This window comes from Paramisgurnus dabryanus, chromosome 22 (genome assembly GCF_030506205.2).
Source record: "Paramisgurnus dabryanus chromosome 22, PD_genome_1.1, whole genome shotgun sequence".
NCBI classification, from domain to species: domain Eukaryota; kingdom Metazoa; phylum Chordata; class Actinopteri; order Cypriniformes; family Cobitidae; genus Paramisgurnus; species Paramisgurnus dabryanus.
The window spans coordinates 14853232-14880460 of NC_133358.1; the positions used below are offsets into that span (position 1 = coordinate 14853232).

A 27229-nucleotide genomic window follows, 5' to 3' on the forward strand; every position below is an offset into this window, starting at 1 on the left:
TGTTTTGACTTTGCTTTATAACTGGACAGATGTTGTAATATTGTAATGTTTTGTATGTTTTTTTCAGGCAATCCAGAATCCTAATGACGAGGCATTACAAGAGCAAGCATGGGCTGCTGTGGTGCCACTTGTAGGCAAACTGAAGAAGTTTTACGAATTTTCACAGAGATTAGGTACATAAGGCTTTTTCTCTAAGCTGGAGTAGCTGATGAAAACATTTAAAGCATTTAAAGGAATAGTTCACCCAAAAATACAAAACTTAGTTAAAGGATTAGTCCACTTTCTTAAAAAAAAAATCCAGATAATATACTCACCACCATGTCATCCAAAATGTTGATGTCTTTCTTTGTTCAGTCGAGAAGAAATAGTTTTTTGAGGAAAACATTCCAGGATTTTTCTAATTTTAATGGACTTTAATGGACCCCAACACTTAACAGTTTTAATGCAGTTTCAACTGAGTTATAAAGGACTCTTAACGATCCCAAACGAGGAATAAGGGTCTTATCTAGCGAAACGATTGTCATTTTTGACAAGAAAAATAAAAATATGCACTTTCAAACCACAACTGCTCATCTATCTCCAGTCCTGTGATGCGCCAAGCAAAAGGTCACATGTTACATTTATGAAACGCACATTTGCGGACCATTTTAAACAATAAACTGACACAAAGACATTAATCAGTATCATTCGACATACAACAACGTTGGAACGGTCCTCTTTCTCCACACTTGTAAACACTGGGGCGACATATGTCATCTGTGACCTCTTGACGTGATGACGTATTGTGTGAGGTCGCGCTATCGCGTCACAGGACCGGAGATGGACGAGAAGTTGTGGTTTAAAAGTGCAGTTATTTTTCTTGTCAAAAATGACAATCGTTTCGCTAGATAAGACCCTCATGCTTCGTTTGAGATCGTTTAGAGTCCTTTGAAACTGCAATATTAAACTGCATTAAAACTGTTACGTGTTGGTGTCCATTAAAGTCCATTAAAATGAGAAAAATCCTGGAATGTTTTCCTCAAAAAACATAATTTCTTCTGAACTGGACAAAAATACATCAACATTTTGGATGACATGGTGGTGAGCAAATTATCTGGATTTTTTCGGACTAATCCTTTAATGCTTACTCCGTAAGAACCTGTATTATTTTCTTTCTTGAAAACATGAGAAAATTGTTATTTTTAAATATTGTTGTGTTAAATATTTTGACATTCAGTGACATTATTGAGTGACATTATTTTCCGTGAGCTATCCCTTTTAAAAGTCCTGCAGCCAACCTGTTTGCATCTGTTTCAGTCAGTTTTGTGAACTATGAACATCTGACAGATTAAACACGCGCACTAACACATTGTGTACAAACACCTGAGCGGCCCCTGGGATGTACCGCAGCTGCTCCTTTCATAATAGCTCTTTAAACAGAAACTGCTGATGAATAGGCAGTTCGCAACTATAATTGATTTAAACATTTCACTGACACACAAAAAAACCACAATCACTAGCTCTGTGGTAATAAACATTGTGAATACTTCAGAGGCCACCGGGCCTAATTAGCATTAGCCGTTTGGCTAATCTAGACGCTAGACTGAATAAGAACGACCGGATCACATGAGGTTTTGTCTTTCCCTCAAGCCCAGATCTTCTCCTTTAAATCTCTGTAATGTGTAGTCGATGAACTCGCCTGTCATCTGTTACGTAACCTGCCGAATTGGGTCATTTGGCTTTCCCGCGCTTTCCGCTCTAGAACACTAAAACGTCTTTTGGCGCGAGTGTTCATGCTTGACGTGCTTCACTAAGCTGCTCTGATTGCTTGGCATGTAGTATTCTGACCTGACGGTGAACCTATCAGTGCAAATTAAGTCAAGAGTTTGGGACTTTGGGTGTCAGTGCTGGTATTATTGTTGGCGTCTTCACAGTCTGACAGAGACATGTAGCTGCGACGCTACGAGGAGTTTGACTCTTCAGAAAGTGACATAACTGGAGAACAGAGGGGCAAGATTCGAAATGATTGAATTAATGAAATTTCACCAAAAATGAAATTACACTCATTAAACTTTGCAGACTCAGGGTATTTATTTTAAACAAATTAAATGATGTATTAATATATTAGGATAAATTGTATAAATAAAGTTATATTTCAAACAATGTTTATTAATATTATTTAATGTTTCTGGAAATACCTGGACATATGTGTATTATAACATTGTGTGACCTTTTTAGAAAATAAAATTCCTTACACTTTAATACACGTTTAGTGCTGGGCAGAGATTAATCGCAATTAATCGCATACAAGTATAAATAAAAGTGATTTTTGGTATATGAGTGTGAGTGTGTGCTATGTGTAATTATTATGTATATATAAATACACACACATTTATGTATGTATTTAAGAAACATTTACATGTGTATATATATTTATTTATATTTTTTATTTTCTATATTATATATACATTTTTAAAATGTATATAAATTCTGTAATGAATATATGTATGTGTGTGTGGTTAAATATACATAATAATTACACACAGTACACACACACATACACATATTATGCAAAAAAATCACTATTATTTTGTATGCGATTAATCGCGATTAATCTTTGCCCAGCACTCATTTAAATTTTTACTTTTTTATTTTGTAGTTTTCATTCATTCCTGTACTTGATGAACTTAAAATTTCTTCAAACAAGTCTGCACCGTTTATTACATCAAATTCAGAAACTAAATTGTCATTTTAAAGGAGGTGTATGTAACATTGACTGTTGAACAGGCGATTGAACTTTCCCTGCCCCACTCTTGGGTTTCCAGACACATATGCGAGTGCAACTGATGATGGAAAGCATTGTTTATCTGCTCAGTTTTATGTTTGCAATGATTTTTGTTGTCTGCACATTATAAACCCACTCGTATGGATTTTTATAACTCAATCTGTGGCTTATTTCGAACGTTGCGTCCAGATTTATGAGCCATTGCAGTCTCATTTATGCAACCGTGTTAACTGTCAATCGAGTTGTGGAAATACACAATTGGGTAAAATGGCAGTGGGCAGGACCAGACGGACCAAAACAAAAACAGACAGGTCCATTTCAAAAAGTGAATAACTGGCTACAGCATTGTTTTTCTGAGAAACATATATGTGAACTTAGCATGTTTCTACAAATATTGTTGCAAGTATGTTCAAACCATAGCATTTTCTATGCGGTTTAGCCCTTCGTCCACACGCAAACACAGTATCAGGTGACTTAAACTGAACTTTTATGAAACTTTTCAGAAACTCAGATTGCAGCGTTGTCATGTAGCCGGTAGTTTTTGGCTTGTGAAGTTGTTGTTCACGCTGAGGTGAGACTGCAATGGCTTCTGATTGGCCAACATGGCTTTATGGTTAGGGATATATCACCATCTGTTGGTTTGGCATGCTCTTGGCAGCACTTCATACCCTGTTTCAAAAATATATTCAAAAACCTACATGCAGCTATGTTAAAGGTATTCTCAAAAACCTTTCACACAGACATTACGAAAAAAAACACGAAAAATGCATCCGTGATTTGTCCGTGATCATTTGATTTTTGGTTCATTCACACTGCCAATGATTTTCCAGAATCTGTGCGTGCATTCACTCAGATAACGTAAAGATCCCGTAAAGACACGTGATGTATTTAAAGTCCTGCACTTGGTAGGTTTTTTCACAGCGTCTGAAGTTTGCTTATCCGTTATTTCTCTCTCCAGAAACCACACGCGTGCATTTTTGTTTATGATAAGACTATAAAGAAGCACGTGACTGCTTCAGTCCAGTTTGCTAACATTTCTCATTTTAAATGTTAATGTGCATTTAAAACCCCTGTTTTAATCCCTTCAGGCCCTGCGTCCACTGGAATGGACATCACATGTTTTGTGGTACAAACCAAGGATGTTTTCACATCTGTAGTTCGGTTCATTTGGTCCGGACCAAAAGCAAAAGATGATACATTGTAACTTTTTAAGCAGTTTTGATTCCTTTTCACACCAAACTGCTCTGATCCGCACCAGTTGAAACGGACCAAAATTCTGTCATGTGATAAGTTCCACATCACTCATTGGCCACATGTATTTGAACGTATTTCCTAAACTGCTTCTTGATCCGATCCGCTTGTTTGGGCCGATGTTGGTGGGCACCAGAGTTCGATTGCTGCATTCTCACCTGCCCAAACGAACCGCACCATCTTTAAGGACCCCAATAAAAATACTGATCAACCAATCAAAATAAGGCACACTGATTAAAAACTGATCTGAACCATAAGTTTATTGTTGCGATGACACACACGTCCTCACTATGGCACGCCCTTTACAGCATTGTTTATGCGTCTTGTTCACACAGAGGGCTCTCCGGGAATGTTGTGTGAATGTTACTATGTCTTCTTTCCGGGAGCAATCCCAGAACATTTGCAGGATGTGTTTGCGTTCACACAGAAGCATGTCTGCAGATTTTACGGATGTTTTCTGGCAATATGTTTGTATCAGTTATGTTTTGGTCACCGACTGTACATTTTGTTGTGTCAGGTTTAAAGTACCTTGGTTGCTCGCTATCTTAAACTTTATTCACCTCCACATGCCTCTGTCAGTTCTCAGTGTGTATCTCCATCATTCTTAAGCTTCTCATCTATCTTCATTTTTCTCCCAGCTTTTCATGATCTGATCAGATGTGACATGCTCCCTTACCCAACGCGTCCATCTCTCTCATCTGCCATCATCTTTGCACAATCAATATTCGGCATGCATCCTTACAAGCTGCTCATCTCCAGCTCTGTTTTGACTTGATGGGAGAATAGTGTGCTTTCTAATCGGCTCTGAAGCCCTCCAAGCTGACTAAAGCAGATGGAGGTCATTAGCATACAGCAAATCTACTTAATTTACTCTATGTGCTGGTGCTCCCCCCTTGTCTCTCTCTCTCTCTCTCTCTCTCTCTCTCTCTCTCTTTCTCTCTCTCTCTCTCTCTGGTGCATGCTGGGAATTGGGAAGAGGGTGAACTAGGTGAGAGGAAACTTTCTAACTTTACTTTCCGGTTTTTATCCGCTATTTTGAAAAAACAAAAAACAAAAACAAACAAAAAAAATATATAATAAAAAAAAAAAAAAACATCTGCCGCGAGAGTTTCTTGTGTCGGAGGTAGGGATGGCGTCTCGCACGAACGTGCAGGCGTCAGGCCTGTCGATCCGGCATGGGATTAGGTGTGTGACCCAAGCAGGTGTGCCTGTAGAGGATGTGTTGCTGGACGTGGCAGAACGTGTGGGGCATGAGAACATCATTTCGGCATCTCGGATGAACAAGGCTGTAGTGGTTTTTTTGAAAGAAGAAAACCTGGTTCATAGTTTGATCGAGAGCGGCGTTTCGGTAAGTGGCACTTTTGTTCCTGTTCAGCCATTAGTTTCAGTTACGACGAAGGTAACAGTTTCTAATGTTCCGACGTTTATTCCGGACGCCGATATTGAACGAGAGCTTTCTCGGTTTGGAAAACTAGCCAGTGGAATCAGAACGGTCTCACTTGGTTGTAAACATGCCGCTTTAAAACATGTGTTGTCGTTCAGGCGACAGGTGTATATGTTTTTAAATGAACCGACGCTGAATATTTCCTTCCGCTGTGTTTTTGATGGTAAATCGTACATGATGTATGCGAGCACGGGAGAGATGCGTTGTTTTGATTGCGGATGTATTGGACATGTTAGACTGTCTTGTCCTCATAGATTTGACACTGAGAATGAAGCAGGCCCTAGCAATATTTCAGATAAGAGTAAGGAAAATGAAAATGAAAATGATGTGCAAAAGAGTAATGAAGTAAATATACCAAATGAAGCAGCAATGATAAACAATGAGGATCAGAATATGGCTTCAAAATCAAAGGAAGGGATGATAATGGCAGGTTTGTCCTCTAATAATGAAAAAGATGTAGAGGAAGCTTCTGGAAGTAAGCCAAAACAGCGGAAAATGAAGGACATTAATGTTGTAACTGATGTGACTATTGAGAAAAGCACTGTGGTACAGGAGGCTGAGCAGGGTGATGCTGTGGAGAGTTTAGAGAGTAATAGACAGAGCCAGACAAATGAGGATGAAATTCGGTTGGAAAGTAAAACTTTGGAAAAAGGGAAGAGAATATCTTCTAGCAAAAAGGTGCAAGTTGAAGCGGTTGATGAGGAAATGGATGGTGTCGACGGTGATGAGGATGATGATGATGGTGGTGGATTGTCTGATTTTTCAGACGTGTCAGATGTTTCACAAATAAGTGGTGAGCAGGTTTATTCATTAGATGAGATAAATAGCTTTTTGGATGAAACATTTGGAAAATCTGTTGATGTGCGGAATCATTTTTCTGATTTAAAGAGGTTTGAGTCTTCTGTTTGTTATTGGCAGAGGAAGGTTGGAGATGATGAACTTAGTCAAAGAAAGAGGTTTCGCTTAAAAAAGTTTCTTGGGAAACTGCGAAGGGATAAAACCCTTATGAAACGTAAATTCAAATAACTTAATCAATGGCTAATACATCACTCAGGGTGACTTTACTATACCCTTTTTTCTCTGTCTCTCTTTTCTACCTCTTTATATTTTCTATGGAGATGATAAGGGTAGCCTCTTTGAACATTAATGGGGGGAGAGACAGGAGCAAGAGAGCAATGGTGGGAGAATTTATCAACATAAAAAATATAAATGTTTCTTTTTTGCAAGAAACGCATACAGATGGTAACAATGAAGTGGAATGGTGTAGATGGTGGGAGGGGGAGAGTGTTTTTAGTCATGGGTCAAATATAAGTGCGGGGGTAGCCATTCTATTTTCAAAGAGTTTGAACTTGAAAATTGTGTCAACTGAAGAAATAGAAAAGGGTAGAGTTTTAATGGTCACCGGAGAAATAAATGAATTAAAAATTATTTTTATAAATGTATATGCCCCAAATAATGGATCAGATCGTGTTGAATTGTTTAGAAAATTGCAGAATGCTATAAGAAATTGTGACAATGATTCTTGCATAATAATGGGTGGGGATTGGAACTGCACCACAAATTTTCTTTTAGATAGGAATACAGAGGAGTCTCACTCATTGTCTAGTAATGCTCTTGTTAATATCATCAAGGAGTTTGCGTTAATGGATGTGTGGAGGAATATGAATCAGATAACCAAACAGTATACATGGGTGAAAATATTAGATTCTAATGTAACGGGAGCAAGATTAGACAGAATATATTTAAGTAAAACAAACATTAATAGAGTATCTAATGTGAATATTTTTCCTAATGGTTTTTCTGATCATCATGCTGCAACTATGGATTTTAATATTTCTACTTTAGCACACCCCAGTTTTTATTGGCATTTTAATTCTAAATTACTGCAGGATAGGTCTTTTTGTGAGAAGTTTGGTGTTTTTTGGGAAATGTGGAAATTGAATAAAAGTAAGTTTGAAAAAGTGACACAATGGTGGGAGGTGGGAAAAACACAAATAAAGGTCTTTTGTCAAAATTTTTCCTACAATACTACTGTGTGTGTTAAAAAGAAAATTGAGCAGTTGGAGAAGGAAATTATATGTATGGAAAGTGTTTTGGATATTAATCTTTTGGGTGCATCTAATGTCTTAAAGAGTAAGAAGTTTGAATTGAGATCTATTTTGGAGGAAAGAGCGAAGGGTGCTCTAATAAGAGCAAGAATTTCTTCTATTAAGGACATAGATGCTCCTACTTCCTATTTCTTTAATCTTGAGAGGAAAGTTGCACAGCAAAAGCGCATACTTCATCTGCGCAAAGACAATGGAACATTAACATCGAATCCAACAGAAATGAGGCAAATGGCAATGAATTTTTACGCTGATTTGTATGGACATACTGACTGTGATTCTGAGAACATGACACAATTATTACAAGGACTTCCAAAATTGCAACCTGGAGATAAGAAAAAGCTTGACACTATGATAACTTTTAATGAACTTACAGATGCAGTTCAGCAACTGTCCACAGGGCGTTCACCGGGAATAGACGGTTTATCGGCTGAATTTTATAAGACTTTTTGGACTGTTTTAGGTGAAGATTTTTATGAAGTCTGTTGTGAATGTTTTGAAAAAGGCACATTACCAACTAGCTGTCAGAGGGCTGTGATCTCTCTTTTACCAAAGTGTGGAGATCTTGGTTCTTTAAAGAATTGGCGCCCGGTTTCTTTGATGTGCTCCGAATACAAAATATTGGCTAAAGCTTTAGCCAACAGATTAAAAAAGTATATACACATTGTGGTCAAAGGACAGCAAACATATTGTATCCCGGGTCGCACAATAATGGATAATCTGTTTTTAATAAGAGATGTTATTGATGTTTCCATAAATGAAAAGTGCAATGTGGGAGTTTTATCCATTGATCAGGAGAAAGCTTTTGATCGGGTGGGTCATGAGTATATTTTTAAAGTTCTGGAATCTTTTGGGTTTGGGGATGTCTTTATTTCATGGATACGTTTGTTATATAAAGGTGCCTCAATAATGCTCAAGATGGGGAATGGTTTGACCTATCCATTGCCTGTTAAAAGGGGGATTCGACAGGGGTGTCCTCTCTCAGGGCAATTATATAGTTTAGCTATTGAACCGCTTTTATGTAAATTAAGGAATGAACTAAAGGGTTTTGTAGTTCCAGGAGACCCAAATGAGTCGAGAGTTTCTGTTTCAGCCTATGCAGATGATGTGTCTATTTTTATCACTGGGCAAGAAGACATACAAACCTTATGTAAGAGTCTGGATGTTTACGAGAAAGCATCTTCGGCTAAAGTCAATTGGGGAAAAAGTTATGGTTTTATTGTGGGACAATGGGAAAATGGTGGGCCACCCAAACTTCCTGGAGGTTTGCATTGGGGAAGAGAAGGAATAAAGGTTCTTGGAGTGTTTCTAGGAGTAGATAGTTATAAGGAAAAGAACTGGGAGGGTATGCTGGAGAAGGTGTCTGCTAAGTTGTCTAAGTGGAAATGGCTATTGCCAGAGCTATCCTACAGGGGTAGAGTTTTGGTTACAAATAACCTGGCCGCCTCCATGTTGTGGCACAGACTGAACGTTTTAGAGCCACCATATGACATTGTTAAGAGCATCCAGAGAAAGTTGGTGGATTTCTTTTGGTCAGGGCAGCATTGGATTCCTGCGTCAGCTCTGTATCTTCCAATTCAAGAGGGGGGACAAAGTCTGATTGACGTAAGGAGCAGGATCCACACTTTTCGATTACAGGCAGCACAGAGACTGTTGTATGAGGAGGACGTGGAGTGGACGACTGTGGCATGTGCTCTGCTAAGGAGAACCTCGAATCTGGGATATGACAAGCAGCTGTTTTTACTGAAAGTCAATGAACTGGATTGTAATCATTTATCTCCTTTTTACAAATCCATGCTGAAAGTGTGGAGAATGACTTTTACTGTGACCAGAGAGATTTTGCGACCACAGGACTGGATCAGGGGAGAACCCTTGTTCCATAATTCTTTGATGCAAATGAACATTTTGTCTTCGGAAAGTGTGAGGAATTGTCTGGTCAAAGCGGGATGTACGAAGATTGAACATTTAAGGGACGACAATGGGTGGAAGACCGCTGTCTCACTTCAGCATGAGACAGGAATCCGATCTGTACGTCTCTTGGATCAGATGCTGGAGGAAGTACGCTCAGCGCTGCCTGGAGCCTGCAGAGAAGCACTGGAGACTCATTCGCAGCAAGGCTGGAGCTGCAGTTTTCCACCAATAAGTGTTTCTGCTGTACAAGAAAGTCAGGGGGATGAAGATACGTTTTTGTCCTTTAAAACTCCAGAGCTGGGCTTATTTCAGGACGTTGGCAAAAAGGCACTGTACATTGTGTGCGTCAAAGTGGCTCATCAGACTGTTTTGAGAAGAGTCAGAACGTGGAGGTGGACAGAAGTGTTTGGGCCAGACTTCAGAGGAAGCTGGAGATCTCTGTACAAGCCTCCTATTGAGAAACGTACAGCAGATTTGCAGTGGAGACTGATGTATGGTATAATAGCTACAAACAGACACGTGGCGCACCTGAATCCAGAAGTGGGAAGGCAGTGTCCTTTTTGTGGGACAGATGAAACTGTAGAGCACCTGTTTATCAAATGTGGAAGGTTAAGAGGTCTTTTTTATTTTTTAACAGTGTGTTTAGAAAATATGGGTGAGGATTTTTCTTACAAAGTTTTTATAAGTGGTCCAAAGTATAAAGCCAGTGAAAGAAGAAAAGTGGTCTTGCTAAATTACCTGTTGGGATCAGCTAAGTTGGCAATTTGGAAGACACGGACAAATAAGATTGTGGGTACTGGCTCAATTGATGCAGAAAGAGTTATGAAAGGGTTGGTGGCTGCTCGAATTAAAATTGAGTTTGTTTATTTTAAATTAGTTAATGATATGATACAATTCTCTGAAATTTGGGCTGTTGATAATTTTTTGTGTGAGGTTGGAGAGGATGAAATGTTGGTTTTAAAGATGTAAAGAACTGTAATCTGAATTGACTGATTTGTTGCTGTTGTTTTTTAAGATGTTCTGTAGTGATTTTTGATGAATGAGTAAATAAATATGTTTTTAAGCCTCTCTTTCTCTCTCTCTCTCTCTCTCTCTCTCTCTCTCTCTCTCTCTCTCTCTCTCTCTCTCTCTCTCTCTCTCTCTCTCTCTCTCTCTCAGTTTGACTGTACAAGTTTGATTATGTAAAACTTTTCATGATTTTCTCGGTTTCTCAAGCCCATATGGGAATTTTAGGGTTGATTGACAAAGCTCCACTCTGTCTAACGTTCTGACTCCATTGATTGGCATTGCATCTCGATGAGCCAATGAAAATAATGCTGAACAACCCAAAGATTATTTTGACTCAAGGAGCAGCCTGAATAGTCACTTTGTTCTTCAACCATCATCGATAGATGGATTTAAATACACCTGACCGTTGCAATTACTTTCCGTTCCTTTATGCTGTATGATTTTCTTGTGCAATTTCTCAAAAATAACAACAGCAAAGCACAGAATTGCTCCAAAGGCAACTCTGTTCAGTTTGTTTATGTGTATATTTAAAGGGCCGTAATTGAGGCTGGGATTGAAAATGGATTGGACGTTGGGTCTGTGCAGTTGAGCTGAGATCATACCAAAAACTCATTTATGGCAAACTCATAGTTATGTAATGTAATTGCTCTAACATGCTGCTGAATACTATAATAGGGCAATGGAGAGACTGGAAATGTGGGTTAAAAACAGCTTATTGTGTCATGAAGGGTTATTAATGTGATATGCCGTGTTTGTATCTGCTAGTATAACCACTGGATTCAATCAACAGTGTATCTATTTGACTTATATATTAATGCAGCAAGTTGCCTTTCAATAAATGATGTATACACTGTAAAAAGTTAAAAGTTGAATCAAAAATAGATTTAAGTTGCACGCAAAACAAATCTATTTGACACTTAATGACCCTGTGTGTCTTCACAGAAGCAGCACTGCACAGTCTGTTGCGAGCGCTCACCAGCGAAACGTACGATGACCCCACGCAGCACCTGGAGAGAGAGCAGGCCCTTGCCAAACAGTTTGCCGAGATCCTGCACTTCACGCTACGCTTCGATGAGCTTAAGGTGAGGACCTTAAAGGAACATGCACATATTTTGGGAATTTAGCTTATTCACCGTATCCTCCAGAGTTAAGTCCATACATATCTTTCTCTCTGTGCATGCTGTAACTCTGTCTGACGCAGCCCCTGCTAGCTTAGCTTAGCACAAAGACTGGAAGTGAATGGCTCCAGCTAGCAAACTACTTCCAATAAGTGACAAAATAACACGAACATTTTCCTATTTATATGTTGTGGTTTGTATAGTCACAGCGTGTACAAATAACAAGGTCATATGAGACGCAGTGATCTTTTAACAGTATACATACAGGGAACTATATTCTCAGAAGACGATGAACTGCTACATGGGCAGAGTGATTTGCACAACTCTGACCGAACTCTCTGCTCCTCACCAAGGGGGCTTCTTGGGTTCTGCGAGCAAATCACTCCACCCAAGTAGCAGTTCTTCGCCTTCGCGTTATTTTGTCACTTATTGGGAGCAGTTTGCTAGCTGGAGCTATTCACTTTCAGCCTTTGTGCTAAGCTAAGTTAGCGGGGGCTGCGTCAGACAGAGTTACAGCACGCACAGAGATATGTATTGACTTATCTAACTCTGGGGGATACGGTGAATAAGCTAAATTCCCAAAATGTGTAACTCCAGATACTAAATCTCTAGATTTAGAATATACATGTCATTAGGTAATATTGTAGAGTACTTATTTTTCCTCCAGAAGGCTGAAACACTCCATTGGGCTGCATGCAAATCTCAGTTTCTATTTGTGTTATTGGAGACACTTGTATACATTTAGTGCTGTATGTTTAAGTCCATTCATTTTAATGGCTTATACCCTATATACAAATGCAAACTGACTCGGCAACCTTTACAAAATGAATCTTATACAGCAATCACATGTGACCGGGAGTCCATTATACATTTTAAGTTAAGTGATTCTCAAGGAAATTTAGGGAGTGAGTCGTTGAGTAAATTTGCATTTGAACTCCTAGATGTTTATATAGTAATTGATGTGCACAGAGATGTGCAAGAAAGTCTGGGGTACAGTAGTGGCCAAAAGTGATATTTTTTGTCAATATTTGCATTTGGGAATTAAAAAGTTAGTAGTTATCTGTTATACATTTTTGTTGAACCTCTTTTTTGGTAATATTTTATAGTCAGTGGGTCTCATTCATTAAGCATGCGTACACACAAATTTGTGCGTGAGATGTGCGTACGGATGTTTTCACAAACAAATCGTAATTCCAGAAAAACTTTCGTATGAAAATGTCTTCTAAATGTACGCAAAAATTTTGCAATAATCACGTACGCTATAATCAAATACTAGGCTATAATTATAATGTTTATAATATGTTGATATATAAAATGTACATGATTATATTTTATATTATAATATTTTCTGTTTTATATATTATTATACATGATCTATATTACTATTATTATTATCATATTTATTATATATATTATACATTATTATAGCCTACTTATTTTTTCTAAACATATAAAGAAGATGCGTGTAATGACAAATCTTCACGCTTTCCTTCCTCACTTTTTAAGTCTCTATATGAAAGCGTCTGCTTAATGCCTAATGTAACGTCATGTAAATGTAATGAGAAGTCCAAACATCAATCACTTGATCTCATGTCTGTTTTATTTTAGATACAGATGTGCGTCATATTTAATAAATGTCATATTTTTTAACGCATCCCATACTTATTTAATGTTACTCCGGTGGACACACAGCATTGGCTTCCTCCAGCAACAGCAAAACCTCCCAAATAAAATATGGAAAGCAAAACGGAACTTTATTGATAATAAATATGATCATGGATTTCTTTTTGAGCTCTTTGCTTTTATGACAAACTTCTCTAAAATTTTCTGTGGACCAGCGCTGCGCTGCGGTAAACCCTTATATGGAGCTGGTTTGGGCGTGTTTTATGCAAATTACCAACCATGTGCACGCGGCGACTTATGTAGAACACAGAAAGTTTTCGTCAGAAGTTCAAGTTTGCGTATAAATATGAAAAACTTACACAGTTATATGAGACCCAGTGTCATTAGCGATCCTTTTACCTTTCACATGAGTTGTGTGTGATTTTTTTTTTCCCAAGCCACCTTCAATGCTTCAGTCTGTACTTCAAACACACCAATGCATCATGCATGCAACATTTCCAATGTATCTTTAAAAAAAATTAATGGATATCGAGTGACAATGTCAGTTGTTCAAAGTTGGACATCACTTTTGGCCTGGCTGTATGTGCAAGCTCTGGATTAAAACTAACCTGTGTACCAAACAGGAAATCTCTTTGAAATGGCCTGATATTATTCATGAAAGCTATACTTAAGCCCAGAGTATAGTATTTTTTTTACATGTACACCAATGTACGCGCACGGTCTAATGCACAGCCTCTTAAAATATTGTTTATTTGAATTGTACATGTACACAGGCGTTTCATGCATGTGCCTTGCGACAAAATGCAATGCATCTCTTGGGTTACAAACTATGTTCTCCTACAGGCGCAAATGCGACCCACGCATTCAATGTGTGCGGGGTTTCAAAAATCTGGTGGTGCACGTACAGTACGCACACATTTTTTTAATGCCGAAAATTGCATACAGGCAGTAATATTAAATAGCAGCTGAGTACAGATCCAAGTTCATACTGATGTTTAAATAAATGCATAAAATGCAGATTTTAGTGGTCTGTGACTACAGATGATTCATTATTTTAATGAAACGTCTTGCTCATCTCATAATTCAGCACTATTTTAACATGCAGTACTTTGTTGCCATGAGATAGATGAGTCTGACCTGAATGTAACACCTTAACAAGCTTCCTTTTCTCTCTAATGACGTGCTAATTGTGATTAGAGATTCATTAATGAGAATATAATTACTTTCCAACCATCCAACGTCAGTTATCGCCGGCCCAAACCTTTCTCGACATTTAAGATCACAGGAAAAATAGCTTTTGATTCATTACCTGCCATAATCCTTATCCGTTACTACTTAATACCTGCTGCTTATGTACCAGATTAATACTACAAAACCAAAGCATTTGTTTGTTTTAAGAAACTATCACACTGAGCATAGCATGCTTTACATTATTCCCTATCTTCAGTTATATCATCTCCTTTGACACTGGAAACCTTCAGTGGCTAGACACTCGCCCACCTAATTTGTTGTTACATGTCAAAAAAAGTCAAGTAACGTTTCGTCTAGTCTGTCATTTTCTTATTTGTCTCAAGGGAAATGCTAGTGCTCTACTTTTCAACGCATGATGCCCAGGGCCAAAACCAGGGATGTCCCAATTAAAAATAAATACATTTGCTAAATATGGGTAGGTGGGGTGGCACGTCAACCTTCATATAGCCATGCCCTCATCTCAGCTTGGCTCAATGACCTAATTCAGCCGGCCAGTGCTGTCGAGCCATGCGCTGCAGGGATACGACCGCCTGTCTGGTCTGGCATTGTCGCAGCTGACGGTAAATAGATTTCACACCAGCTCTCACATGCCACATAGACGCTTGTCATTCTAAGGTATCTTGATTTTGTCTGCAGCCATTTTCACATTAGTTTATAAATTAGTCATTAGTTTATTAAATATCTGTCTAAAATTTACTTAGGTGGTAATTTGACCTAAGTAGATGTGACCTTTGCTCTTGTAAATCCATTTCTCGCTTGACCATTGTGACGTACACTCCTCCTCTGTTATTGAAAGTGTTGTCAACCCTTGTCATTGAAGTTTATTCATCCATCTGTAACAAGGTTGCAGAATGTTAGGAACAAACAAACATCTTGCAGACTGTCTAGGTTCTGACAGATAAGTTGTCTAAGCTGACAGATTGTTGTGATTATATTAAGGGACTGGTGGTATTTAAGTAGGCCTACAGCTTTTGCTAATCCTATAAGAGTTTCCTTCTACACTGCGTTTGCATGCCTTCAGATTTGATCCTTTTTAAACACAAACATTAAGTTTTATTAAAGGGATAGTTAGCTCCAGAATGAAATTTTTATTATAAATCCCTTTCCCCCGTGTAAATACTAGGGTGTAACGGTACGTGTATTTGGACCGGACCGTTTCAGTTAACACAGTCTCACCCCATGTCGTCAATATTTGACGACACTTGACCATTCGTCAATATGTGACGCGGAGGGTATACCTTTCGCGTCATTTTTTGACGAACTGGGGACTTCAATACTATTACGTCCGTTGCATTCTCTTCTCCTATTTTCTTACCATTTTCGCGTCGGTTTAGGGTTAGATTACGCAAAATTAAACAGTGTACGCGAAATTAAACAGTGTACGCGAAATTAAACAGTTGTCACCTGGCGTTGGGGTTAGAAACAATTGTCACCTGGCGTTGGGGTTAGAGTTAGGTTTGGGTAGGGATGTCATTATGTAAATCTCACCCTAAACCGACGCGAAATTGGTAAGAAAATAGGAGAAGAGAATGCAACAGACGTAATAGTATTGAAGTCCCCAGTTCGTCAAAAAATGACGCGAAAGGTATACCCTCCGCGTCACATATTGACGAATGGTCAAGTGTCGTCAAATATTGACGACATGGGGTGAGACTGGGTTGTTTCAGTACACGGCTTTCGGCACATGTGCACCGAATGGCCGAATGCAATCTTTTGTGTGCGGAACATAGATACATTTTCCTGTTTCCACACGAAAATATTAAGTGGCGTTTAGCACAAGTCTTCTGTCAAACACATAACATAATTCGGCCCACAGAAATATTTTTATTTACTTAGTTGTATATTCGTTTGATTATTGATGTAAACGTTTCCGGGGCCGCTTACGTGTCGCGTCTAAAAACGTGTGTTAAACGCGTGTCACTGCACTGTTTTGTTTTTACAAAAGTATGTGAGAAGTTGCACGACGTTTCATCTGCAGCTCACGTCAATAATATCATTGTCACAATGCGATCAGATAATCTGGTCTGGACAGAGAAGAGCTGTAACCCGGGCTTACTCAGCTGTTACTCAGCTGCGGAGGGGTTTGTTAGTTAAAGTCACAGCTTACATTGGCGACAAAAGCAAAGATTAGGAGAAACGTGCAAAAGATAAAAGATGGCTATATATGCAACAAACTTTTCTCAATATGAGTGCATAATAAGTATATCATCATTTTGCTTGCTATGCAGTTACACATAGAGCAGTAATGTTATTTTTATACAGAGATGGTGCATAACCAAATTCAATACTGTGACTTAAAAAAAACAAAATAAATCAAAACAGAAACATTTTTTGGTGGCAAAAATGTAGGCTAATAGTTCATAAATGTATTCAGGAATTGAATTTGTTAGTTTAGTGCAAGGTTTAAGTAGAAAAAGTTTAAGAGAAGGTTAAGAAAAGAGTTACCTACTGTTATAAAATAATGTAAAAAGTATGTTATTTAGTGGAGAACTTTGCAGCAGTATTTTATTTATTCTTTTTTATTTTATATATATATATATATATATATATATATATATATATATATATATATATATATATATATATATATATATATATATATATATATATGTATGTATGTGTGTGTTTTTAACGACCAGAGCGTTAATCAGAAAGTTGAAAGAAGCTCAAATTTATGGTAATGAGCTATGATGCGGTTCAGCGGCAAGCAGTGTTAAAACGCCAGCAACCAATCGGAATATAGCCTTGATGTAAGCTTTCGTTCCTAACAAAACATTAGTTCAGATAAAAAAGACTTCAGAGCGGCCAAAGCGTCAACAAGCTTCACCGTACTATTTGACTAACGTCCTTGGCCGAGCAGCCTAAACTTCTTTGGAAGCTGAAGTCGGTGACAGTGTGAACGTACAGTTAGTCCTTTGATTGTCTTCAAGATACATTTTAGATAATTTTCATGAAAACCAAGAGGTTTGTGACTGTCCAGTAGACTGCTATTCAACGGACAGTTCAAAAAAGACATCACCAAAAAAATGCATGTGCTATCAGCAAGCAACAAAAACACTTTTGTGCGCAAAGAAAACAAAACTATTGACTTTATTCAACAATTTGTTTTCCTCTTTCGCACGTTTACAAGTAGACTACGAGTTCACGGCGTGAGCTCCTGACGTAGTTGCCAAACAATGAGAGGTCACGGCGTGAACTCGTAGCCTGCTCGTGAACTCGCAACGGGGTAACAACTTGTATAATAAAGTCGTTAGTTTTGTTTTCTTTGCGCACAAAAGTGTTCTCGTCTTTTATTCTTTAATTATTCTTATTGAACCACTGATGGCACATGGACTTTTTTGATGATGTCTCGTTCATTTTTGGGCTTGGATAGTGTCTTTTGAATAGCAGTTTATGGGATAGTCACAAGCCTCTCGATTTTCATCAAAACTATCTAAAAGTGTTTTCCCGAGGTTTGGACGACATAGAGGTAAGGGATTAAAGAGCACCAATTATCCAATTCACGATTTTACATTTACTTTGGTGTGTAAGTGTATTAGTACATGTTAACGATATGCAAAAAGCTACATAGCCCAAAATAAACGATGGTGCGCGTTATCGTCTCCAACAAAAATCTCTTTTCTTGGACTACAACAAACACACGGATTTTAAGCAACAGTTTACTTCCTGGGATTGGTGATGTAGACAAGACCGACATTATCATAATTCCTCCCGCTTTGGAGTTACAGCCTGTAACTTAACTCCTGTTAGCATTGCATTGTGAGCGACTCTTTTAAACATGGTAAGGAGCGTCATATTTCCGGCTGATGTCAAAGGTATTCAGGCCAATCACAACTTACAGATTAGCTGGCCAATCAGGGACACAGCACTTTTCAAATCTGTGCGTTTCAGGAAGAGAGTGAAATCTGGAGCTAAAAAATGTACGGTATGTGGAAAGTAATGTGTTTTAACAATAAACCACGCAAACACATTGTATTATACCAAATACACAAAATATCGTTGTTTTAGCAATGAAGTAGGTGCTCTTTAATTATCAATTTTTCATTCTGGGGTGCACTATCGCTTTAAAGATTCTTGCTTAGACCTTTTTGTGTTTTCCAAAATACCACACAGGACACCACTTTTAATGTTAATTTCTTTTCAGATGACAAATCCTGCCATTCAGAATGACTTCAGTTATTACAGAAGAACGCTGAGCCGCATGAGGATCAATAATGTTCCTGTAAGTTGTCACCTCTCTATTGCTATGATTTCTTTCAGTTGAGTTTCTCATCCTTTTCTCATGTTCTTTCACTTTCCACTCTCCACTTTTTTACCAATTGAAGTATTTTGATAAGTATTAGATAAATTTATTATTTATCGAACATTAGTGACTTCAGTTGGTTTTGCATTTGTTTTACTTCTTTTATCTACTCCCACTTCCACCCCACCTGTTTTATCCTTTTAAACAAGAGCTTTTTAAAAAGGTAGTGGCAAGTTTATCCAAACCCTTGTTTCTCATATCTGACACAATTCTCTTTCTCACACACATACTTGAGCACTCATCCACTTGCACACACCAGCCCTCTGGGGACTGCTGGGGACCCAAACAGAAAATGCTCTCCCAGTGGGAGAGTAAGTGAGTTCACAATGTTGCTCACTGAAGTGCATTGAGGTGAACCAATATAGCACAGCACCTGATCTGTGGTCAGCTTTGTGCACACCCCCCCAAGAGAAATCCCTTTCTCAAAGGACTAAATATCTGATCTGAGAGCGGGCCTCAATCATGCCCCTGAGGGACACCGTGCGGCCCAGATACCTGTTTAGTGAAGTGGTGCTGGTTTTCCCCTCATATTTTCTCAGACTGAACTCAGTAGCCCCACAGTGGTTCCCCTGGGACCTGCTGCTGTATAACAGCTAAATAAATCACTCTGGATACCGCCTTTCACATCTGCCACCAGCCCCAGTTTAGAATATTGTTTAATGTATATATGTATTTTTAGACTTGGCAAACCAATATGTGCAGGTGTGGAGTTTACTGTAAGATAAAACCGTTGTTTAATGAAATAAAAAATTAACAAATTGTTGTTTTGGTACTTAAGGTTTTTTTTAGCTTTTTCAGTTCAAATTAAATTAAGCAGAATGTGGCTACCCCAGTCCTTAGACTTAGAAGGGTTTAATAACAAATATGTTTTAATAATTCAATGTGTACTTTGTGAAGGAACCAAAGTTTTTTTCTTTTCCAATGTGTGTCATTCTTATTTAGCCCAAAATCTATCCAAATCATTCAACGATTGAATCCTTTCTCTTTTGGCCAAAATTAGCTGACACACATTCTCTTCCCATTTTGAGAAGAAGGGCTGAGAAACATCCATTCATTTGAGAGGGAATAACTTTCTAATAAAGATTGCATTAATGATGTATTACATCTTTTTATGGATTTGCACATGAGAAAATGGTTTACAGAAAATTCTTGAATATTTATCATATTCCCATACTTTTGTCTTTTCCTTGTTTCTTGCTTAATTAAGTTTGTTGTTTATCCATCTTTCCATGAAGGCGGAGGGAGAAAACGAGGTGAATAATGAATTAGCCAATAGGATATCTTTATTTTATGCTGATGCCACGCCTATGCTGAAGACACTGAGTGATGGAATGACAAAGTTTGTATCGGAGGTAAACAAAAATAGCTAAACGATTCCGACCTGCACATTTGAGAGTTTTACTGTGGAGCGTTAATGTTTTACTTTCTTTGTCAAACAGAATAAGAACTTGCCCATTGAAAATACCACAGATGTATTAAGCACAATGGCAAGCATTTGCAAAGTAATGTTGGAGACCCCGTAAGTCTGCTATTTCTTCTTTTGATGACATAATACATTTAGCAAAAAAAAATAAAAAATGAAATTGTGACTGTTTATATGACTGCATTTGGTTTCAGAGAGTATCGAAGTCGCTTCAGCAGCGAGGAAACCGTGTCCTTCTGTCTACGCGTCATGGTTGGGGTCATCATCCTCTATGACTACGTTCACCCTGTTGGTGCTTTTGCCAAGTCCTCCAAAATAGATGTAAGTAAACCATCAGCTCACTTCACAGTTCTTCTTCCACCTACCAGGGGAGAAGATGACTCATGAGGTTAAGTACTCATTAAAATGCTAGTCTAACCATGGCTGCTTTTTCCCCAAACAGATGAAAGGATGCATTAAAGTGCTCCGAGATCAGCCGCCAAACAGCGTGGAAGGTCTTCTGAATGCTCTCAGGTACCGTATTGATAAATCAACTTCTCATGATAGATCCGTTATAAAGTGTACAACTAAATATTGTAGGAATTAACAAGTTGGTGTAGCCGTATTACTATGAACAATGAAAATATGATCAGACATCTGCATTAACCCCTTCTTAATAATATAACACAATTATATAATGTATTAAAAATTATTTCACAGACCCCTGGCTAAGTATTGAGGGCCACCAGGGGTCCCCGGACCCCAATTTATAACCCCTGATCTAGGGGAAGTGGCTCTGAGTGTTGTGAAGTACTTGCCAATCTTTGTGCAGTATCTGATTAAGGTGCTTTTATAGCTTAATTTGAGCTTAAGAAACAAAATTTATTGTAGTTGTGGTATTATTGTGACCTTAGATAGCTTTTTTAAGATATTAGTGTTCCCCCATTTTTAGGTAGATACCTGTAGATCTTGGTCTTGTATATCAAAATAATTACAAATATGGCTGCCAGAGGTGGTCTAATCTTGCAAATACCCTATAGATCATACCCTACATGTATATACCCTATAATGTCTCTTTAAATGTAAATGAGCTGCTCTTCCCTCTCCGTTTTCTGTTATCTATACTGAAAATATACACTATTTTAAATAAGACATTCACCGTCATTGTTCATAGTGAGTTTGCGGGAATGAATTATGTAAAGAAGATTAAAAACGGAAATATGACCTAACTGTGGTCTTTGGATGGTTGTGGGCAGGGCCTGTACAAAGTGACATCAGTTTGCATAGAAAACGCCAGCAGCTTGTCCCATGAGACAATACAATGGGATTTAAAAAGTCAACAGATTTTTATCATTACGGGGTGGTTGTGTACACACACAAGCGACACACAATTATGTTCGAGCATCATATATTAGGTGACTTTATTGTAACTAATGGTATATATTTATGAACATACTTCAATAAAACAAATGCTACACCAGCCAATGCAAAGTAATTTTAGAAATAACTAAAAATAATTTTAGAAGTAACTGACTTTTGAAAGGACAGAAATGCAATATAATATACATAACTTTATTAACTGTTATGTTTACCTTACCATTACCTTAGAATGAGCCATTTTTATCTACTGTACATACACCTTGGGTCCCCTTATGTGGAAGTCGCCATTTTGCGTAGCCATGTTTCTACAGTAGCCGTAAATGGACAAACTGTTTATCGAGCGTGTTTTGTCACTATGTTGTCTCAGACGATGAAGTGTTTGTCATTGTGGCAGCTACCGTAGCTTCACTTTTTCTTAGTAGACTGTTTTAGCCTGTGAGAACCCCTGTGAGGGTTTCTAACAAAATTATCCATTAATTAGAGAGTTTTATTTACACGATAAAGACCATTTTTGCTCTCATTTAGCAAGTGTTAATGTTGGACCTTGTATGTGCAATTTTAAAATGACACTCCACTTTTTTGAAAATATGCTAATTTTCCTGCTCCCCTAGAGTTAAACATTTGATTTTTATCGTTTTGGAATCCATTCAGCTGATCTCTGGGTCTGGCGCTAGCACTTTTAGCATAGCTTAGCATAATCCATTAAATCTGATTAGACCATTTAGCATTGTGCTAAAAGACCGACAGAAAATTAAAAGTATTGATTTTTCTAGCCCGATATGGCTAGTAACTATACTCTCTGAAAAATTACTTAATACCCTGGTGTTCTCTAGACTTGATTATTGTAATGCATTGCTAGCAGGAGCTTCAAAATCTACATTGAATAAACTACAGTGGGTTCAAAACTCTGCAGCGCGTATTCTGACGAGGACAAGGCAAAGATATCATATAACACCCATTTTAGAGACCCTGCATTGGCTCCCTGTCAAATTCCGTGTTGATTTTAAAATTCTGATGTTGACTTACAAGGCACTAAATGGCCTTGCTCCTCAATATTTCTCTGAGCTTTTAAAACACTACATCCCGGCACGTGATCTTAACTCGGCTGATGCTGGTCTTTTAATTGTTCCGGTTACACGCTTAAGAACAATGGGTGATAGGGCGTTTTCATCAGTTGCCCCAAAGTTATGGAACTCTTTGCCTTCTGAGATCAGAAATGCAGCTTCCCTGAAAAGGTTTAAAACATCACTTAAAACTCATTATTTTAAGGAAGCATTTGGGTGATATAGTGTTTCTTGTTGTTTTTTATGATTGTATCTTAAATGTTTATTTTATGGCTTCTAAGGGTTACATTTAATTGTTTTATTATTTTACTTTTATTTATTCTTCCTTTTAATTCTTTACTTCCATTGTTTTATTATTATGTGTTTTTTTTATCACCATGTCTATTTTATATATCTAACTTTTTTACTTATGTTAAGCGCTTTGAGAAATGAGTTTTAAAGGCGCTATACAAAATAAAGATATTATTATTATTATTATTATTATTATTATATTACGCAGCGCCCGAAAATAGTCCTCTGCTATTGAAAGTAACCAAGGGGACTATTTTCGGGCGCTGCGTAATATCACTACGCCTGCTGCAGCTATGTTATGGCAGCAAAGTCCTTGATTATTATGCCAGAATGAGAGTATAGTTTCTAGACATATCTTACTAGAAAATCACAACTTTTAATTTTCTGTCGGTCTTAGTACACGATGTAACTACAGAAGAGTCAAGTTTTAAATAGGAAAAATATCCAAACTCTTTTGGTCATTTTTAGCGCGATGCTAATGGTCTAATCAGATTCAATGAATTATGCTAAGCTATGCTAAAAGTGGTACTGCCAGACCCGGAGATCAGCTGAATGGATTCCAAAAAGGTAAAAATCAAATGTTTAACTCAAGGGGAGCTAAAATATGAGCATATTTTCAAAAAAATTGGAGTGTCCCTTTAACAGTTGATTTATTTTTTTTAAATGCCACCATATATGGAGCTAGAAGAGTCTCAATAAAGATAAATGCACACACTACATTCACATATGCACACACAGGATTCATAAATACACACGCAGGATACACAAATGCACACAAAATTCACAAATGCACACACAAAATTTAAGAAGCACAGAAGATTCACAAATGCACACAAAATTCAGAAATGCACACAAAATTCAGAAATACACAACCAATTCAGAAATGCAAACAACATTTACAAATGCACTCAAGATTCACAAATGCACAGGACAAGATTCAGAAATGTATTTCTGATGCACACACAAATATATCTTGATTTACAAACTGTTTTTGGTCTGTGAACTTTACTGCATTTAATGCCTTTTTTCAAACAGGGAATGATCTGCAACCAATTAGATATCTCCCTTGTTTTAGCCAATCACAATAACGGACCCCACGTGGGGGATTGTTTACTTATAAGCCAATCACATGACCTTTAAGCTGGTTTGCCAACCGCAGTAAAGTTCACAGACCAAAAACAGTTTGTAAATCAAGATATATTTGTGTGTGCATCAGAAATACATTTCTGAATCTTGTCCTGTGCATTTGTGAATCTTGAGTGCATTTGTAAATGTTGTTTGCATTTCTGTATTTGTTGTGTATTTATGAATTTTGTGTGCATTTCTGAATTTTGTGTGCATTTGTGAATCTTCTGTGCTTCTTAAATTTTGTGTGTGCATTTGTGAATTTTGTGTGCATTTGTGTATCCTGCGTGCGTATTTATGAATCCTGTGTGTGCATATGTGAATGTAGTGTGTGCATTTATCTTTATTGAGACTCTTCTAGCTCCATAACTATGACCTGCATAACAATTATCCACATGTAGTCACATAATTGTTTGGTAAAAGTGTTTGATCTGCGACACAATAAAGTGAGTGAAATAATTTAACATGATGTTTTTGTGCAGGTACACAACAAAACACCTTAATGATGAGTCAACCACTAAGACTATTAAAAGCATGCTGCAGTAGCAACAAACTCTGGGAGATATACAGTAAAGTACCACTGGCCCTCAACTTAATGCTCAGGAGATGCACACACAAACTCTCTCCCCTCCTCTTTCTCCTGGACTAAAGCCATGCACAAAAATGTTTTTATTAAAACTTAAAAAAAATCAGACAGAAGCTTCTCTACTCTTTTTGTTGTGTTTTTACAAGACGCTACTGGCTTTATGTGTGGCTTTCTGTGCCAAAATGGTTTCGCTAAAATCCTCGGTTTTTAACATTTCTGAAATTCAGCCATGCTACTGATGGCAGCTATGAAAGCATTGTTAGATTATGTTTGTGGTTCTTGTATTAATTTAGATGGTTTTCCGATAAAGGGAGGGTGAGTGTTTTGACTTGAATATAAATATATATGTCTATATATATATATTATCTGGATAAACACATTATATAAAAAGAGAGAAATATATTATTTTTGTTTGAATTAATATTTAATGTTACATCCACTGCATGGCAAACTGATCATGTCTCTTCTATTTAAAAGAATTAATCTTTCAAATTCATTTTGTCATGATTGTGTATAAAAAAAACGCTGTTTATGTTTTAAAACTGAAATGGTACTTGGAGATTGCAAATGGAAACTTTTAAATTTGTATATTTTTTATAGGTTTTGATTTGTGTTTATGTTTAACATGTGTTTATGTTTATAGTGTTATAATTTTCTTTTTTTCAGTTCTTGAACTCGCTTTCAAAAACTGTGATAGATTGTAATGTGTTGAGTGTCAGATGTGATGACATGATTTAAAGAGAAAATTAAATGCTTTTGTTTTTATAACGTTCTGGCTTGTTTTTAATTCAGTGTTGTACCAAGACAGTTTAACATGTACTGTAATCTAGGATATATACAATTCCTGGAGAGAGCAGGGTGTGGAGGCTGTAGTAAATAAGGACATGAATGAAGGTCAGAGGAGGAGGAGGAGGAGAGCGGGAAGCAGCTTTGGCAGGGCACTGCAGGGCTTTCTGCATTCTGCTGCTGGAGGTGGTGGAGGAAGAGAGAGAGAGAGATTTAGGGTGTGTCCTGTATCCATGCAGCTCTTACTAGATTCAAAAGAGTGCAGATCAGCAGCATTGAGATGATCTTGTTGCGGAGGAAATAAATCATTTATATGTATATGTTTTTTACACCGATATCGATAGCCGATTATTCAAACTAATCTCTGCCAGTTATATTCACCTTGTCCTCACGTATTTTATTTTACTGAAATGATCAATTCAATTTTGAAGATACAAATAATACGTATAAAAATGTATTTAGAATAATGAGTAATTGTCCCCCTCATCTCTTTTTGAATTCATTGATACTTTTAAACTCACATTAGTGTGGTCTCTCATGTGGTGCAGGGAGGGAAGAAGAAACTGTTACTATATAGTTCCTGAGAATTCACAGCACAGAACAGACACACTATCTCATGACACAAGAAAATGGTAAACCACACGACTGTTACTTGCCAACTCTCACAACTTTTGTATTTATTAAAAGAATTTGCAAAGAGGAAGATCTTCTTACACAAGTCACGTTCACATGCGTCAACATAAGACGGTTAATCTTAGCAATAAAAAGCTATACAACTCATTCATGATATTCGGAGCGGCACGCAATATCTGAAGAGTAACCAAATGATCCATTAGTGGTGCCTCATGGTGATCAACAGTAAATATAACACATTAACTCTTTGCAAAGACAAAACCACCAACAATCAAGAATGCATGATTATATAATGTCATTAAAGTCATAAAGTCAATGGGGCAAAAACAGCCACGAAAAATAAAGAATCCAGTTCACAATCACTTTTAATTTTACATTTTGTGTGTGTTTTCCCCCAAACAGTTACATCACTTATGAACTTGGGAATCAAAGGGTTAAAATCATGGAATTTTTTATTAGGTTGATTAACAGATTTACTGTATAAAAAAATATCTGATACATTAACTAATAGTGATTTTGCTGTGTATAGACCAAAAAAATATCATATGGGTCTTTTAAGAATTGATGTATTGTTTGTTAGGATAGGACAATTTTTTTGGCACAGATACAATTATTTGAAAACCTGGAATGCAAAGATGCAAAAAATCGAAATATTGAGAAAATTGCTTGTAAAGTTGTCCAAATGAAGTCCTTAACAACACATTACTAATGATAAATACATTTCTTGATACATTAACAGTGGGAAATGTACAAAATATCTTTATGGAGCATGGTCTTAATGATTTTTGTCATAAAAAATGACAATTTTGACCCATAAAATTAACTGTTGGCTATTGCTACACTTTCAGAATTAAAGGTACATGAAGGTTCAAAAGTTGTCAAGGTGTGGCACCTTTTCAAAAAGTACATGTTTGTATCTAAATGGTATATATTAGGACCTTTATTAAGTTTGTCCCCCTTTGTAAATTTTTTCTGTGAGTGTACAAATATTCCTGTGTGACCACTAAACCTGTGCAGTTTTGTGGTCCAAGTTCATATATAGCTTAAGCAGTAACCATTTCAGGGCCTTATAGATCTCCTAACTAGGGATGCGATACCGATACTGGTATCGGGTATCGGTCTCGATACCACACTTTCTAAAGTACTCGTACTCGTTAAAAGTCCCCCGATACCTGGAATCGATA

General features: G+C 37.3%; 1 protein-coding gene across 3 annotated transcripts in view; it reads left to right on the forward strand.

Moving 5' to 3' along the window:
• fam49bb (family with sequence similarity 49 member Bb) overlaps positions 1-25398 on the forward strand; it is a 75843-nt gene extending 50445 nt beyond the window's left edge. For all 3 annotated transcript variants that reach the window (XM_065294884.1, XM_065294885.1, XM_065294886.2), the window contains 8 exons: positions 68-173; positions 11426-11565; positions 18620-18697; positions 20014-20130; positions 20218-20297; positions 20396-20522; positions 20644-20714; positions 24523-25398. In XM_065294884.1, coding sequence (XP_065150956.1) covers positions 68-173; positions 11426-11565; positions 18620-18697; positions 20014-20130; positions 20218-20297; positions 20396-20522; positions 20644-20714; positions 24523-24586 — 783 coding nt within the window. In that variant the 3' untranslated portion in view covers positions 24587-25398. The remainder of the gene's footprint in view (positions 1-67; positions 174-11425; positions 11566-18619; positions 18698-20013; positions 20131-20217; positions 20298-20395; positions 20523-20643; positions 20715-24522) is intronic.
• Positions 25399-27229: the final 1831 nt, after the last annotated feature.